The sequence below is a fragment of the Nestor notabilis genome, unplaced genomic scaffold, assembly GCF_000696875.1.
Source record: "Nestor notabilis isolate BGI_N333 unplaced genomic scaffold, ASM69687v1 scaffold12450, whole genome shotgun sequence".
Taxonomy (NCBI): Eukaryota; Metazoa; Chordata; class Aves; order Psittaciformes; family Psittacidae; genus Nestor; species Nestor notabilis.
In genome coordinates this window covers 1-17482 of record NW_009910704.1, presented here as the reverse complement: position 1 = coordinate 17482, position 17482 = coordinate 1, and the positions used below count along the sequence as shown (strand labels likewise).

General features: G+C 45.6%; 1 protein-coding gene across 1 annotated transcript in view; it reads left to right on the top strand.

Annotated features, from left to right (window-relative positions):
- Positions 1 to 9392, top strand: part of LOC104403275 (polypeptide N-acetylgalactosaminyltransferase 10) — a 77602-nt gene extending 68210 nt beyond the window's left edge. The window contains exons 8-12 of the mRNA XM_010011357.1: positions 3371 to 3478; positions 5284 to 5505; positions 6222 to 6338; positions 8369 to 8518; positions 9225 to 9392. Of these exons, the coding sequence (XP_010009659.1) occupies positions 3371 to 3478; positions 5284 to 5505; positions 6222 to 6338; positions 8369 to 8518; positions 9225 to 9392 (765 nt within the window). The remainder of the gene's footprint in view (positions 1 to 3370; positions 3479 to 5283; positions 5506 to 6221; positions 6339 to 8368; positions 8519 to 9224) is intronic.
- The last annotated feature ends 8090 nt before the right edge of the window (positions 9393 to 17482 follow it).

The window sequence follows — 17482 nt, the reverse complement described above, 5'->3', positions numbered from 1 at the left end:
ATATGGAGTTACAGCTCTCCAGGCCACTGAGAAGATGGAAGTAATATCACTGGTATTGTTATTTTACTTCCTTTGTAGGTGTTTATTTTATCAGGCTGAGATTGTGCCCTAAGAAAAATCTGTTGCAGTGTGCACATTGACCTCAGTGTAGGCAGGCTTTCTCTTAATTTTAGCAGATCTGTCAGCTCTTAGATTCCTAGCTCAAAATGTAGATTGGTAAAATTGGTGCCTGAGGAGGAAGAGAAGTTTCCTGTTCTCTCTTAATGAGATCTGATTAGATCACTGTATAAAGCACTGCCTGGCCAGCTTTAGTTCTTGTTCTTGTGGCATTCTAGTAAATGGCTGATTGAGATTAAGTGCGTGAAGTTCAGGCTCTGATGTTTGCAGTCGTGTCAGCCAGGGAGATGAGGCATCATCTCACCCTTCTGTAAAACAACAACAAACTGGCTCCCCTGGCCTAAGGAGAACACAGGAAGTGTCAGTCAGTGTTACCATGAAGGCACAAGGTACTGCCCCACAGAACAGTGCTGTTTAAGTTGTTTGACAAAGCTGTATTTATAGCAGTGTAAGTTCTGGTGTGTTATGCTTGTGAGCTGTACCCTTGTTTAAAATCAACCAAATATCACTAACTGAGTGGAAGCATCCTCTCAGCTATTTTGGGTTTGCTTCACTAGCAGTTATTCCTTGAGACACCTCTGGATGTGATTCACCTGACCTTTAACTCTTTCTAATGCTTTTGTTAGCTGTGTTTTACCAATGCATGTCACGCTTTTTCCCTCTCCCCCTTCTTCCAGTTTTATAGATAAGGACTGGTAATTGTCTTTATGGAGGTTGTAATGAGTTCTGTCACCACACAAAGCAGCTCACTAATAAAATAAATCAAAGCAGCAATGAATGAATGGAAAGCATGCTTTTAAAATTAGATTTGTACTGCGAGTGCTATACTGTCACTTGCAGCATGAGACAATGGTAAAAAGGCACTGAGTTGGCAAAGTACCTTGAAAGGGTCACTGAGCTCTGCTAGCAGGCATTAGGAAGCTTCCTGTTGCCTCCATGCAGCACTGGTAATCACAGCATCATTTGGGAGTAAATATTTTAAAGCAAGATCAGAAGAGCATGTAAAACTGATCTTGGATTGCACTTGTTCAGTAACTCGGTTAAAAAGCTTTTCTTATCGTATCATTACATGTGTTCATGCAGTGTCATCTTCTGTGCCTGGAGTCTTGTACCGGCTTGGAGCTCCTGGCCCAACACAGCATCAGTTGTGTCTAGCTTCCCATAGCCCCTGCCTCTCCAGTGTACTGCTCAGCAGATAAGTGCTGCCTCTAGTATTGCTTCACAAGATCTGCAGTGCAAGGACAGGGTTCTCTCTAGCTGCGTGTTGGCTGCAGGAGTCTGTTTCTCCCATGAGGAAAGTCATGTTTTTGGAGATACGTATTCAGTGTGGCCTGACTGAAAGCCTTCCCTTAGAGATCAGGGGCAGGTGAGGCAGCGAGGATCACAAGCTGCTGTTTGCATTTTGTCACTCTTGTGTTGCACTAAAACGCAGCTGCATGTGAGCAGAAAGGGCTTTCTTGATGCAGGGTGCAGTGCACAGGCTGAGAATGTGGGTTGTTGAGGAGTGTGTGTGCCTGTGCAGCCGAGCTCGAGGGTTCTTCAGCTACTCCTGCAGTTTTTTATAGCTTCCAAATCTATTGCAGCTCTTGCGCAAACCATTTCTGTCATAGAAAACATCCCCAAATTCTTGTTTTCTCAGCCTATCCGTTAATTTCCTAGCAGAGAAATCACGCTGTGGCCCTCTGCAACAAAAAGCACAGCAGCTACAGAATAAGAAGCATTTCTAATTTCACTAGAAACTTCAAAAACACCGGGTGCTAGTTTCTTTTTTCGTCTTCGTCTCTTCTCTACGAGCTTCTCAAGACACAGCAGGGACAAAAGGAATGAAATTCTGTAGAAGGAGTGTTTGTCAACTTCCTTCTTGTCTCTCTCTTGCTATAACGACATGTAATTAAGTACCTTGAACTTTAGAAGTTGCCTGTGAAAAATAGTCCCCTTACTGAGAGCAACCAACCTCCATTAAGTTATACACAGTCAGCAAATGACTATAATTATTAGGGCCAGTAGACAGAGCTGAAACTCCAGAGGACTTTCGTGTCAGAGCTAATAATTATGCAGCAGCCTTAGCCAAATATTTCTCTTCTGAGCTAAGTATTTAATATTGTCACCGTAGAATATTAATGGAATTGCCTGCTATGTGTGAAGCTGTTGACTAAGCTCATTGTACGATGAACTGCGGTGGCTCAAATTAGCCACAGTGAGTGGAGAGATGAGGAACACCGCATCAGCCTGCAGCACCAGCAGACCTCCTTAAATAGTGCTGCCTTTGGGGCATTGACATAAGATCTAGGGACAAATTGAAGGGCAAGACAGTGTCGTGCTTCAAGAATTCAGTAAGTCGGTTGTTTTGCATACTGAAAGATACTCTTTCTTTTAAGTATTCATTAGGTAGCTCTTGGAAGCACGTATGAATGTAATTCTTAAACCTAATGAAGTAGATTGGCTGATTCAGAAAACATCTCCTTTGGTTTCATTTGGACAAAATTATTACATCCATGACATAAATGAGGAATAAAAGAAGGTTGTTGCAGCGCGTTGGCAAAGAATGAAATCTTCCCCAGTGGGAAAAGAAACTTCTGGGCCTAAATCTAGACATTAACCAAGCATCAAGGTAGTTCTCAACTAGCAGTGAGCTCCAGTGACTTTCTGAGGGCTTTCTTAAAGCTAATTATGTTTTTACCACGCAGGGATTTCCACTTAATTATAAGGCTGCAAAGCAGTGAGTGCATGTCAGCAATGAAACCATCTGAGAACAGTGGTAACCACAGGAAAACATAGCAGTTTCTTCTGGTTTCTGGCACGTAAACAGGCTTCTGAATTCCCTGGAGTGTCTTGGATAGCGCAGGACCTGTACTACAGAGATGGCCTCCCTTTTACATAGTCTACACCCTGGTCTTGTATGGCAGTCCAGTTTAACTATAGTGGTTACTATTGCTGTAATAACATTATCAATTTAAAGTGTGCTGTGTTCTGTCTTCTGGGTGCTTGGATTTTTTGTTTCTGTTCCTTTCTCTAAAGAATGCAAAATGGAACTGTTTAGCTATTGGGCTTGGTAGCACTTGTGCTAAATCAAGGCTTGCTGCATGGCTCTAAGCGGGTAGTTACAGGATTTGAGACTAAAGCGAGGAGGGGAGAGGGTGTACTTTAAAGTAAAAAAATCTGGGTTAAGCTTCTTCATTACTTGAAAGTCTTTTTTTTTCTTCCTTTCTTTCTATATAATCCAGACTGAATCTGTATCTCTGCTGTTCCACAGGTATGGATGTGTGGAGGTCGCATGGAGGACATCCCTTGCTCTAGAGTTGGTCATATCTACAGAAAATATGTTCCATACAAGGTTCCAACAGGAGTCAGCCTGGCCAGAGTAAGTGGCAATGGCATTACCCATGACAGATGTCTGACTGCAGTGTGACCATCCTGTTGTCTCCTCTCACCCCACAATGGGAGGCGAATGTAGGCTTCGAAGTCTATAAATCTGCTTGTACGGTGGTCAAATTGGGCAGTATTGCAGTGGTAGATGTGTATCACAAAGGGAAGAGAGCCCAGGAGCTGCAGACTTACGTGCAGGCAGCTCTATGCTCCAGACATCAGCTATTGCTGGGTGTTGGAAAGGGACTTTGCAATCAGGCACTGGCTATGGAATCACCAATAAAAACAAGATATGGCTTTAGCTGTATAATATCTCAGTCATTTTATAGCTGTGCTCCCCAAGAGCAGCAGGCTTCAGCATGGTGATTGTGTTTTGGAGCTTGAAAGACCTCTCAGCTTCAAGCATCACAGACCACTGAATGAGCAAGCTGTAATTTTCCACAATAGAATGTTTTGTGCCATCCTACTTCTTAATCTAGTGTGGCCCAAAGAGGAAAGAGCTTTTTCCTACATGCACTAGATTTCTCCAGTTAATTTCCAAATTAGGAAGGGATTGCATTGCCCTCTGGTGGGAGAAAAAATTCACAGGAGCAGGAAGGCTGCATAGGTAAAAACCACAAGATGTGCCCTGCTGTTCCGCAGGCTTGCGGCTTGCACAGTGTTAAAATGCTTCCCTGTTTAATGGCATCAGCCTAGTTATAGATTTGGATTTACTACTCAGCCCAGCAATGACCTGTCAGAGCGACAGAGTGCTCTCCTCTCCGTGCCATCCCTTTAGGAAGGAGCTATATTTCTTTTGATTCAGTATTTGGCTCTTGCATACTCCCACACTGCTGGAAGGGGATGGTAGAAGGGTGCAGGAAAGGCTGTCTCTTGGCATCTAAGGTCATACAGTCGCCTTACGTTGTATGTAGGCTGCATTTGGGGCAGGGTCAGCACACTGCTCATTCTCAATATCCTCAGCTTTTGGTAGCAAATGGTCACTGCTGGACTGGCTGACTTCATGCCAGGCGGGCAGTGCTGCTGGGTCACTGAAGCCATGACTGCACAGGGCACTGTGTGGCACCAACCATGTACCTGTTGTTGCCAGAGAACAGTGCAAGGTCCAGTGATCTCTTGAGTGCGTTGTGATGAGCAGTAGGGTGGTTATTTCGACAGGGGCTTGGAATTGCACAGTGGATTAAGCTTTACTGTGATACGTGAAGTACACTGCTGCTAGGAAGTAAAGCCCTGAAGGGTCATTACCTGAAAGTTCTGTGTTCCCGGGGTATCTCAGAGTTTCTTTTAAACAGCTTTTTACCCAAAAAACCTGAAAAATAGTGGTAAGAAAAAGCATTGTGAACTGAAGCTTTCCAGAAGGGAGTATAACAAATCCCATTCCTAGATGGGTTAGAAGATGCAATAAGAAGGATTTAAGAAAGCAGCTTTTTGTCAGGGACCTTTGAATGTCCAGTGGTATTTACCAGCGTCATTTTCTGACTAGCTTCCTCAGAGAAAGAAGAAAAAGAAAAGCCTTTGATTAATGTTGTTTTTCTTAGCCACAAGGAACTAGATATAATGGCCAAGTGCCAGGATTCTCTTTTGACCTCAACTGAAAATATGTTTCCAAAAGTCCCTTGGAACTAGAGAATAATAAAAATAATCTTCATCCTGAAACTGGAGAGAAAGAGTGGATGTGCATGAAAATCCTTCCCGAGCACAAGCAGGAGAGCTGTTCTGAATGCTAATGTCAGTAGCTTGTGCAGAGTGTTCTCGGGTGCTTTTCCCTCTGGTTTTCACGCGTGGCTGTTGCCCACACAGAACTTGAAGCGGGTGGCAGAGGTGTGGATGGATGAGTACGCAGAGTACATCTACCAGCGCAGACCCGAGTACCGGCACCTCTCTGCAGGGGATGTCGTGGCTCAGAAGGAGCTTCGCAACAACCTCAACTGTAAAAGCTTCAAGTGGTTCATGAACGAGGTCGCGTGGGACTTGCCAAAGTTCTACCCACCCGTGGAGCCTCCAGCAGCTGCTTGGGGAGAGGTAAGTTTGTGCTCTGGAGCCTGCAGTGGGCGAACAGGCTGTGGGTTGGTTTATTGAAGGTTGCCTTACCCCTGGGCTTCAGTAAGCAGTTTGCTGCGAGGTGGCAAGTGAGTGTTTAAAGATCCTGCTTGATATGTTTCAAAGACCAGAACTCCCCTACCATTACGCTGGTCTGATCAAAGAAGGCAGTTAGGCAGCTGTTTCTGTCAGTGCACAGCTACAGAGAGAATAGAGACTTGGCTTGTTCTGCATGTTGTGTACTTTGTAGAAGGCAGAACATGCCAACAGGGAGGGCTAGGGAGAGGCAGCAGCTGAGCAGTAGTATTTCCAAGGGCTACACAACTGTGTTAAGCTCCTCTGCTCCTTAGCTTTCCCATCTGAAAGGCAGGGAAACCATGCCTGGTTTTGAAAGTCGGCTGTGTTCTGGGGAAAGAATCACCCCAGGAGTGAAGTCGAGGATTATTACACAAAACAACATAGTGGGCTCCGCAGTCCTGTAGCTAATGGGTTTTGCTGTGTCCTGGAGGTTACTGTACCTCCATTTTTTGAATTCCTATGCTTTCTTCTAGCTGTCATCTGCCAGCTCAGATACCTACTGAAGTGAGGGATCTTAAAGCTGCCTTCATACAAATACTGCCGCTATTTAAGGCAATTTAAGACACCTTTCCTGTCACTCGGTAAGAGTAGGAGATTCGGTGACTAATTTACTATTTCAGATACGCAATGTAGGAACTGGACTGTGTGTGGATACTAAGCATGGAGCCCTGGGATCCCCACTGAGGCTGGAAAACTGCGTGAAGGACAGAGGAGAGGCAGCATGGAACAACGTGCAGGTAACGGTCCCTCTGGTAAATCACCAGCCCCTAAATAAATTTGGGAAGAGAGAAGTTACAAGAACAAATGTTGAATGTTTCAGAAGAAAGGTCATTGCAGAGCTCTATCAGGTGAAGAGAGGGTGCTGTGCACCCCAAGGCTCGTGTGCTAATTACACTTGATGGGCTTGTAGCAGGATGTGGTTTGTGCTTGTGGCGGGGTCTGGAGCCCGGTAGGCTTTGTGCAGAGATTTCACCTCTGCTTTGAGGTTCTGGGAGCGAACAAAAGAGAGCACAGGAAAAAACAATATGCCAAAATAATAAACCAGTAACAAGGCAGCTGTAATATGTAACAAAGTGAATATTAACTTCAAAGGTTGTGCTGGAAGAAGTGATAGAGGAGCATCATGCATATTAATGAACCCGCAGGAGCATTCAATAACCGCTTACTATCATCCTTCTGACAGGAGGCAAATGCATTATAAACACCGAACCATTGCTGGAGAGAGATGAAACTGGCCAGGCTATAGATTCACCCTCTCAACATATAAGGTGCCAGAAACGACAGCTTTATTGTAAGAAAAGGGAGGGAAATATTAGTTTGTCTAAACTGTGGCAGCTGAGCTGAGAAAAGATCAAGAAAACAATGCCTCTATTACAGAGCCATGCATAACTCTTCAGGGGAATGGCTTCGGTGGTAGGAGACAGAGGGTTGTTGCATATCAATTTTGATGCATGAACGCTAGAAATGAAAACAATTTACTTGGGCAGTCCAAAACTAAGCCTCTGTTCCGTGAGGAGGATCTTGAACAATTAGTGTTTAGGAGCATAATGTGATTGAACTTCTTTCTGAGTGTTAAGCCTAAATGATTGTGGTAATTTCTTTTGCAAGAGAGGTTTAAAGGAGAAGCAGGCACAAGAGCTGCGGCAAAAGTTCTTGGCCACGCTGCTTCAAATAGTAGCACCCTGCTCATCGCTGGTCTGTCTCACTGCCCCATGAGACATCTCTGAGGAGAGGACCACTCCTCAACCCAGCTCCAAAAGGAGCCCACAGAACAGCCTTCTCCTCAGGCACTGGCAGGGAGTTGTGCTGGCTAGAACCACGTTGGCTAATGCTGGTCACAGAGGACACTTACTCCCTTGCCAGAGATGCCGTTGTTGTCAAAGCAGAAAGCAAAAGGCTGACACTAGTGCCTGCCTTTAAACAAGTTTATCTTTTGTGGGATTTAGTCCCGTGATGCTTAAAACATATCTTAAGCCAAGCCATGCTCATCAGATTGAGTGTCTCTCTGCTGTGTCAAGCCATGGCCAAAAGCTAATGTCAAAGGGCAGAGCAAGGAGCAGAGCCACATGTTGAGGTGGTCCTTCACCAACTCTTCACCCATGGTCCAACCCCATGGTTCAGGGATTCCAAGCCACGTGTTCTAGCATCTGGCAGTTTTCAGGAAGGCCATAGCACTGCCAGGCATAGGCTGTGCCTACTTACTAGAGCTAAAAACCTTTCTCTTCTGTAGTAACCCTCCTTTCATTTCACCCAAGAAAGATCATTGCAGGGTCAGGAGAAGAGAGCACCAGGAAGTGCTGCCCTAGTGTTTGCCCTTCTGGGGTGGGGTGGGGAGCCGTGGGCTCTTGGTCTCTTGTCCCAGAAGATGTGGGACAGACTCTTCTCAAGGTGACTGCAGGCTGTCTGTGCAGACGTAGGTGTTTACTGCCAGTGTTAACCCTGAGCTCCTGTAGCTCTTTGCCTTTTCTGCTAGCTGTGAAAGGCTGTAATTGGTCAGCAGCTCACTTAATCCATGATGTATGTCTGCATTGCAGAGACATTCAAGGCTGCTATTAGTACTCAAGCTAACTAGCATGGCTGTTTGCAGCAGCACAGTCTCATTTAGCATGCTGTGTGGCAGTCCACAGGGTAGCTCTTAGACTCCCCTAGTCAGCAGTCCCTGTCCGCAGAGGTGGAAGTGGTTTTTCTCTAGAAGATACTGTCATTCTGCTGGTGAAAGCACCGTGCCCAGCACCGGCCACCCTGAGGGTCCTGTTTGTCCTGGCAGGTATTCACCTTCAGCTGGAGAGAAGACATCCGTCCCGGTGATCCTCAGCACACCAAGAAGTTTTGTTTTGATGCCATTTCCCACAGCAGCCCTGTGACCCTCTATGACTGTCACGGAATGAAGGGGAACCAGCTCTGGAGATACCGAAAAGTGAGTGTGTTCTGATTTAAAGTGTCAAATTGCCTGCAAGCACTGAAGTTTCCTTAAGATGTCACCGCTCATGTTTTATTCCTTCTCTTTGCGTAGCGGCGAGAAGAGACAACCTGTTGTAATTGTGCCATTAACTATCCTTGCTTAGAAAGAGGTGGCTCCCCTGTTCCACTGGTTAGAAATGGTGAGGATTGCTTCTCCAGGGCTTGCTAAGTAGGACACTCTCCTTGTAGCCATGTCCAGGGCTGGCGGTGAGGTGATGCAATATCCTTGCAAAACCTGTTTGACAAGAGGCGTGCTGTGTTTATTGGTGTGTTCTGAATACTAGAAGGTCATGCTGAAAGTAGATAAGGATGTATTCATTCTCCTATTAAGAAGCACTTTTGTGGGCAACAGGTAAGGAAATTCTTGACTAAATGCTGTGTCTTAATAATCTATACGCACAGTGTCAGGAGCGACTGCAGCAGTGACTGCACTGCTGGTTTCAGACTGAGCCTTAGACCTTCCCAGTGGAGGTGTGATATGGGCTGGATGCAATTGCAAGGGGTGGGAGTGGACCTTGACACTTGCCACCCAATTCAATGTGGAACAACTTGTTCAGGTACACCCAAGTGACAAAATAGGTTGCCTTAGTTTTCTTTGGGTTGGTTTTAAAACAGCTTTGCTTCTCTGCTCAGCAACCTCACGTCAGATTTCTCTTCTCCAGGACAAGACCCTCTACCATCCAGTAAGCAGCAGCTGTATGGACTGCAGTGAGAGCGACCGAAAGATCTTTATGAATAGCTGCAATCCCTCATCTCCAACACAGCAGTGGATATTTGAACATACAAACTCAACCATCTTGGAAAAATTTAACAGAAATCTTGATCTTTAAGAGACTGAGAAAATACATATATATATATTTTACAATTATAGTTTTTACTGGGGAGGGTTACAAAAACTTTTTTTAAGAGTACTTTTTTTTAAACAGTGAATGAAGGTAAAAGGGAGACTCTCAGGAGAAGGTTAACTAGCAGGCCAGGCTTTATTGTGAAGATGCTGCATCCTTCTCTTCTGGGGATGGTGGAATGTTAAAGGCTTTGCCAGAGCCACTTCTGTGCTGAGACTGAACTGAAACTCTGTTTTTAGAGGGGTCTGAATGCGATTCAAATTGCTTTTTGTTTGTTTTATTTCCTGCCTGGGTCTGGTGTTAAATGATTTTGTTATCCAGGACCCTCCAGGACTTTTTGTAGCTGCTATAAGGGCGGCCATGAGGGAAGATCATGAGGGGACAGGAGGGGCAGCCATGAGGGGAGATCATGAGTTGAGAGCAAGGGAAGCCATGGGATGTGAGGGGTCACTATGAGGGTTGAGGGGCAGCCATGGGATATAAGGGTGGCCATGGGAGGTAGGGTCAGCAGCTAGACAGTGCGGGCCACTATGGGGGGTAGATGAGGGGTGGCTGCGAGTGGAGATCATGAGGGACAGCCATAAGGGGAGATTAGTTTGCCCTTAGTGACATGGTTTAGTGGTGGGCTTGGCAGTCCTGGGGATTTGATGATCTTAAAGGTCTTTTCCAACCTAGTTGGTTCTATACCACTCGCTGAAGTGTTCCCACAGAGATGCTTTATCTTCCAAAGTCCATATAAGTAAAATCTTGAAGATTTAATCCTCCCACCAAAAAAGGGCCATCAAAATATAAAATTATTTTCTTTTCTTTTTCCTTGCCTTAAACCAAAATATATTTCAAACAGTTGAATATTATCACTTTCCATATCGCAGCTCTGATAAAGGAATGAGCTCTAGTGGAAGTGCAGCCACGTGTTGGGAATAGCGCTGTAGTTATTAGCGATGAGGAATCTGGCTTTCTGGTCCATTCACTTTGCAGTCAGTTTGTCACTCACTGTTGAATCTTCAAGGTGAAAGATTAGCAAAGGGGTTTGAAGTAAGCACAGTTCTTACAGGTGAAGATTTTTGCTAAAAGCCTTTGGATATCAGGTTCCAAATTTGCCTCTTATTCAGAATCTTTTTAGCATGGACACCTCTAGAGTTTTTCAGACTTTAATCTGTTACATGAAGGCAACTCACATTTTTCCTTTAGAGGTTTGAAAGCTAACTCAATTCACAGTTGATGTGAGCAGATTAGTTCAGGATAATTAAGTCAGGGCTGAAATTAGCTGTTGGTCTTTATCCATTTGTTCATCAGTGTGCAGTTTCTTGCAGTGGTGAGTCCTGTGGTCACTAGTATTCTAGGCTTGTGCTATTAATCTCTCTTCTTTTTCTAGCATCCACAGCACTGTACAGTTTCCTGTGGCTGGAAATCTGTTTGCTTAATCAGAGATGTGGGATTGATGGGCCTGTTTCATTGGTACCCTAACCTCCAGTTAGCTCTGCAAGGTGTTACCTTCTGGTTTGGCTGCAGGATGTGCCAGACACTGAACCAGAATAATCTCATCCCAGGAGGGATGCCTTTCTCATGTGAAGGCAAAGAGATCTCTGCCTAGTATCAAGAAACAAGCAGGCTGGCTCCCTCTGCAGAGCTCCAGAAGAAAGAAGCCCTTTCTGATGTTGCCAAATGTAGGACCACTGCCCATGTTTCAGATGTCTTTGAGGCCATGTAGTGCTGTGTCTGTCAAATGGGAGCAAACCAGGGCACAACTATCTGCCTCTCAAGCCTGATGTGTTGACTGTGAGGCTCAAAATCATTCCCACCTCTCTCATCCTCGCAGCTGAAGCCACATGCTGACTTACCTGGTACATGCACTCGCAAAGCAAGGGGAACATGGGCACTGCATTACAGCGGGGACCAGGCCTGCCAAATGCATTGGTGTGTCATGTTTTGGGAGCGAAAAAAGGCTCTAGGCTTTCCTTGTGACACTTGTACAGCAGTATTGCTATGGAAGTGAGACCAGCATCAGAGTTGACACCTTATGTTCTCAGCAACTACAATATGTCTGTCATTAGGATCTCTTTTCATTTCTGTGGGAGACAGAGCCACCTCCCAGTGCTTTGTGTCTGTTGCTTTCCTTAAGTTATTAATGCTCTCATTAGTCTGGTAGTGCTGACTATGGATCACTAGATGGCCTGACTAGATGTCTTTATGAATGTTTTAGTGCCTGTGGACAAGAAGCTGTCCATGAACAGTGCTAGTTTTTTACAGGTGGGACATGATCAGATTATAGGAATGGACTGTAGGTCATTCTGCTTGCAGCTTGCAGCTGTGTGTGTCTTAGTTTCCTAATGAGAGGATTAGCTTCTGTTTGGGAAATGCATGGCTTGCTTTGTACTTGGGCTCACCTGGTGAAGAGAGTCCTCGCTGCTTGGCTTGCTGGGCGCTTGCTTCAGAGAGAGCTGCGGTAAGGAACAGGTCTTTTACCACTTAGTGGTCTTAATTTGGAGAGAAAGGAAAGCTCTTAGCAGTTTGCACTGAAAGATTAGATAATTGTTGAGGCAATTCCTGTTGTCAAAACCAACCACCAGTACATGGAAACAGGAGCTTCAGTAAGAGTGGTCCTCCTGGGTCCTTCTCAGTGTGGTTCATCTCATCTGTTCCCTGACGTTTTGGGATCTGAGTGTGATCAGTACCTCACAAATTCTGACTGGCTCACTGGGCTTTGAGCTATTAATTTATTTACATTAATTATACTTTTCAATACCCTAGAGGCTTCACTGGCTAATAAGAAGACTTAATTTAACCAGCCATCCGCTGATTGAGAAATAGAGGCTGTATTTCATCATCTACGTCTTTAATTGAGCCTTTACTGGTTAATTATTCCAATTACTTTTGGTTATTTGTAAGCAAAATTGCTAAAGCATGAACACATAAGCGAATCTTCACATCTGCGTGCAAGTCAAGACTGGAGATTAAATATGCAAAATAAATGTTTTCATATCTTTACCCCCAAAAGTATTCAAACACCCCTCTCTCCATGGCTGCATAAATTCTGCTGCTTTTAAGTGTCAGAATCCCAGACAACAGGGGGATCCCTGGATGTGTGTTACATTGCATGATAATACTTTGATTTGCTCTTGAAGCTGTTGTTGATTTAATACTGGTGCTAATCTCTCAGGCCTACAGACAGAGTAATAGGTTTGGGGCTCTCATGTGTGCAAGGTGGCTTTTTTCATGCCTGGGAAATTAACTTTCTTTTCCACACCATAATAGAAGAACGTGTGAGCCTTACTGAAAGGGGAATTCAGCATCATTAAAATAAAGATGTGCCTTTTAAAATGTAAATGTACAGCAAATGCTTAAACTTGAACCATTTCCTAGTGCCTTGCTGGACAAGAGAGGAGAGGAGAAGAGGTTGGGAGATAAGGATGTCAGAGAAAGCTTGACTCGTGCAGTGTTTGTGTTTGTGTGTGTTTTCTAATATGTCCAACTTGTAAGTGCAAAATCTGTGTGAACGACAGTAATTCTGAAGCTCTGGGGTTTCCTTTGTTAAATCAATACCAGTAATGACTCGGGGAAGGAGGATGTCACTCCCAGTAGAAAGACCTGGAAAGGATGGCAGCTTCTTCTTGGTACGCTGTAACAACTAAAGCTAGACCAAGGGATGTCTTGGTTAGCTGTTGATGTTTCACCTCATGGTGAAGGCTCATGCATTTCACCAGCATGCAAGATCCTGCATTCTATTTTCTGAGTGTCCAAATCAGAAATCACAGACAGTCCCAAAGGCATTGTAAAGCCACTGGATCTATGTGGCCTTAAATCTACTAGTCCAACTCTAAAGTCCTAATCCAAATTAGTGAGCAAGCAAATGTGAACTTCAACCACAAAACAGGATAAAAACTGATCAAACTAATAGACTAAAACATTGTGATAACAATAACAAATAGCTGTAGCCTCTAGGGTGGAGAAGGGAACTGGTTTCAAAATGCATTCTCCAGGATCTCGGTGATAGGTTTGTCTCTTCCTTGTACTGCATGCGTTTTATCTGTAAAACTGGATGGTGCCTCTTGAATCGGTGTATATTTATTTCATGCATATTAGGACAAACAGCCTAATATCTGGGGGTGGTAAAGGACTTGTAGCACTTTAATGTAGTAGCTTTCATAAACTGGGAATCATGGATAGAATGCCTAGTGTTTTTAAAGTTGAATGGACTTCCTTTTATAATATATTTAAAATAAATTTTTAATGTGTTTTCTGAAAACAGTGTATGCAGAAATGACTGTCCCTGCCTGTTTTGCTCCAGGGATTGATTTCCCTTCTCTCTGCTTCTTAGGACAGTAAGCTCAGTTACCCTGGTCTGGTGTTTCCCCAGCACAGGCTTCCTGCCACATAAGGGACTACTACGTCCTTCCTGGCTGCCCTTTGCATCAGGTGTATCTGCAGGGTTTACTGTGGTCATGCCCAAGCGCTGCGTTAAGCAGACAAGGCAGATTCGGGCAGCTGGAGCTGCAGAGATGCCTGTGGGCACCTCTGTGTCTGTCCCTCACAGCTGCTTCCCTCCAGCTCTGAAGCCACCGGGATCAACCCATCGTGCCCCAAAGCTCCAGCCCATCGCCGGACCCTGCAGCATTTCAACTCAGACAAGTTTAAAGAGCCACAGCCGTGAGGGGAGGAGGCACGTGAGGAGAAATGTAAGATGTGGACAAGGCTGGAGGAGATTTGGAGGGAGGTCTGTTTGTGCAAGGAAGTGCTCCGTTCCCAGGGGAACTATGACCGTGGTGGGTGACTTGTGCTGAGGTAGGACACCCCTGAGGGATGGTGGCCATGGACAGTCCTTGTTGGTAGGGCACAGAGGAGCAGAGGAAACTTAGCCAAAGGAAGGAGGAGGAAAGGTGTTTACTTCAGTGTGCATGTTTCTTAAACTAAACCATTAAGTTTGCATTAATTAGCAACTAAGTAAAAAATCCTCTAGGTTGATGCAGTTGCAGATGATGCAGTGCTGGAGCATCATCTGCTGCGGTGAGTGCCTCATGGTCAAAGCTACAGCTGGTTTTCCATAGGGAGCAGGTCTGAGTGTAGTTGGCAACTGCTCAGTGTGGGTAAGTACTCCAGGCAAGGGACTCGGGCAGTCTTGTCCTCCAACCAAGCCCTGCCATGCCTGGCTGCTGACCCTTTGCTGTCCTCTCCAGAGCCGAGGTGACACCCAGGCAGCAGCCACCACACCAGGAATGTTCCCTCCCCATAACCTGCCATCAGCCATGTGTGTAAAGCAGCACAGGAAGCTTTTCTAAAAGGCACTTTGTGTATTCACTGCTGATATACATGGCCAAGAGCATAAGATGCTACAATGACCTCAGCTTACACGTGTGTCTTGTCTGAATTACCTGTTCCTGCGGCCTGGGGGTAAAGCTGTCACCCTCCTTTCTCACGGTATCTGCCCCAGAGCAATTGCTGCAGATCTGACCTACCCCTTGGTTTGCAGGGGAGGGTTTTTAACCACTCACTGCCCTCTTTGTGTTCTCATCTTCCATGCAGGGAGAGCTGTGGTTCAGGTAAGTTTACAGACTGCTCATGGCCCTACCCTTGCTCCCGTTGGCACCCTCAGCATTTTCTGCTGTCACCGTATCTCCTGTGGCCTTTCTGGTGCTTCTCTCTTAACTCCATGGGGTGAAAAACTGTAGAATAAGAGGACAAACAATAGCATGTGGGAAAGTCAGCAGGTGGGAAGGGAAGAGAAAGGAAGGGAAAGTTCTTTCTGGGGGGAGCAGCAGTCAGCTGCAAGGTTGGACTTTATGATCTTAAACATCTTTTCCAACCTGGTTGATTCTATGATAACGTGTGGTCCCAAGGGAAGACACTGCTGTGATTCTTGGCCACAGGACCATTTCCCAGGAGGAGGATGTGCCAAAAGCTGAAACAGCGTTAAGTGTTCTAGCAGATTTGGTGTGTGCCACCCTAGAAAGACACTAGAGAGTGTGTGAGGCTGGGGGATGGTGCTGGAGCAGTGTTTGCATTGGTCCTCAAAGGGACAGAAACTGGGAATGGTCTGATTTCAGACTGGAGGTATAAAAACAATAGGCTTCTTCGCAGGACATCTTTGGCAGCAAAGACCTTCTGAGGGGTGGCATTTCTGTCCCAGGAACCCCAAATAGCTCCATCAAACCAGTAAGTTCCAGGTGACAGCTATACTGCAGGCCTGTCTTTAGAAGGTAGTGCTGCTCCAGCTAAGATTTAAAGGCCTGTGCAGGCCCCCCTCATTTGCCTAGGGGGTTGCGTCAGCTGGGCAGGACATTACTGCTTCCAGGCCATTAAAGCCGCCTGGGTGATGATGGGTTTATGAAACACAGTTTCTCACTTCATTGCAGCTCCCACTAGGAATTATTGGATGGGGTTAGTGATAGATACCTAATAAAGATTGCTTCTATGATGCAGTTTATTTCACAGCAAGCTAGTTCTGGACTAGCAGACTGTGAAATCTTGAGGTTCCCATGAGGATAAATGTGCTGAAATAAAGTGCAATTACACAAATACCTCCATGCACCTTGCTTTTTCTTTTTGAAAGACTGAACAAGGTGTCACTGTGTTAGCTGGAGCTGGGGGTTCTCAGCATTGAATCAGCAAACAGTGACAAAAGCAGGGGTTTGCCTTTCAGCTTAGCAAAACGACTTAAAGTCTTCTCATCAGCGCAAGCTGAGAGGTTGCAGCCCAAGATGAAATACAACCTGATAGTGCCAGTGGTTCCAGCTGCTCCCAGCTTCCCACAGAATAGTCCAGGGAGCACCTGCAGAATCTCCTTCATGGGGACAGGAGCAAGTCCTGCATGTTATGAGCATGTTCCTTTTATCTACTGGCTGCTGTTATCATCTGTCCCTGCAGCCTGTGCTGTCAGCTTCCCGAATGGCAGGAGAGTCCTTCTGTAAGATTTCCTCAGCCTGTTCTCTGGGTCTTATTTGTGATAAGATTGTGGTGGGTTAACCCTGGCTGGACACCAGCTCCCCACCAAAGCTGTTCTAGTTCCTCATCTGGACAGGGGAGAGAAAATAGGGTTGAGACAAGGACAGGGACAGATCACTCACCAGCTTCCATCGCAGAGTTGACTTGGGGAAATCAGCTTAATTTATTACCAGTCAGATCAGTGGGATAAGGAGAAATAAACCCAAATCTTAAACCACCTTCCCCCTAACCCTCCTGGGTTCTTCATGAGTTTAACTTTGCTCACCACTTTCTCCACCATCTCCCTCCAGTGCTGCAGGGAGATGGGGAATGGGGGTTGTGGTGAGTTCATCACATGTTGTTCCTACCCAACACAAAGATAAGCCTAGAAGCTTGTGAGTGGGAGCTCTGAGATCACCATCAGCCTTCTGGTGTTTTCCTTTTCCCAAACCAAGGGACTATCTGTGTGCGTTTTGCCAGGGCAGGCTCATCGCAGGTAACGTGACCAGCAGCTGTTAAAAGAGTTGGCATCTTGCTTTTTTTAATCTCTTTGCTGTTTGCTAACTGCTTCTTGGTCTGTGGGTAACTTGTTTGCACCTCCTTCCTCCCCCCCGAGCAGCTGGCTCCTGGCAGTGGTGTCCCCAGGAACATGCACTGTGCTGCTTTCCATGTCCCAGGGCCAAACAGAAAGTAATTGCCTGAGGGCACCAGCAGTAAATGTGAGATGAGGCAGAACTGGCCCTCCAGGTTTGTTCCGAGATGTGTTTGGTGTTGCAAGGACTGCCTCGACAATAGGGGTTTTGGTGTTTCAGTCTCCTCATGGGGAGCAGGCAGAGCAGGTTCTGGGATCCCTGTTACATGGAGCAGGATCAGCCAAGGGCTGGAGGAGTCTCTTCCAAAGCTATTTTGTGTGTGTGACTTAGCACGGTTCATCCCATGCCAACACACGTTGTTCTGCATCCAGGCTCTCAGCCTTTGAAGTGATTTTAGTCTACAGCCCCTTTTTTTCCTGTTTGTACGTAAATTCCTCTATTCAGGAAGATGAAATCCTTTCCCAGACGCAGCTCTGACAGCAGCATATGCTGTCTGCATTACCGAGGTCACCGTGCTTCCACAACCAGCATCTTTTCCGCACAGATCAGTAGGAATTTCTCCCC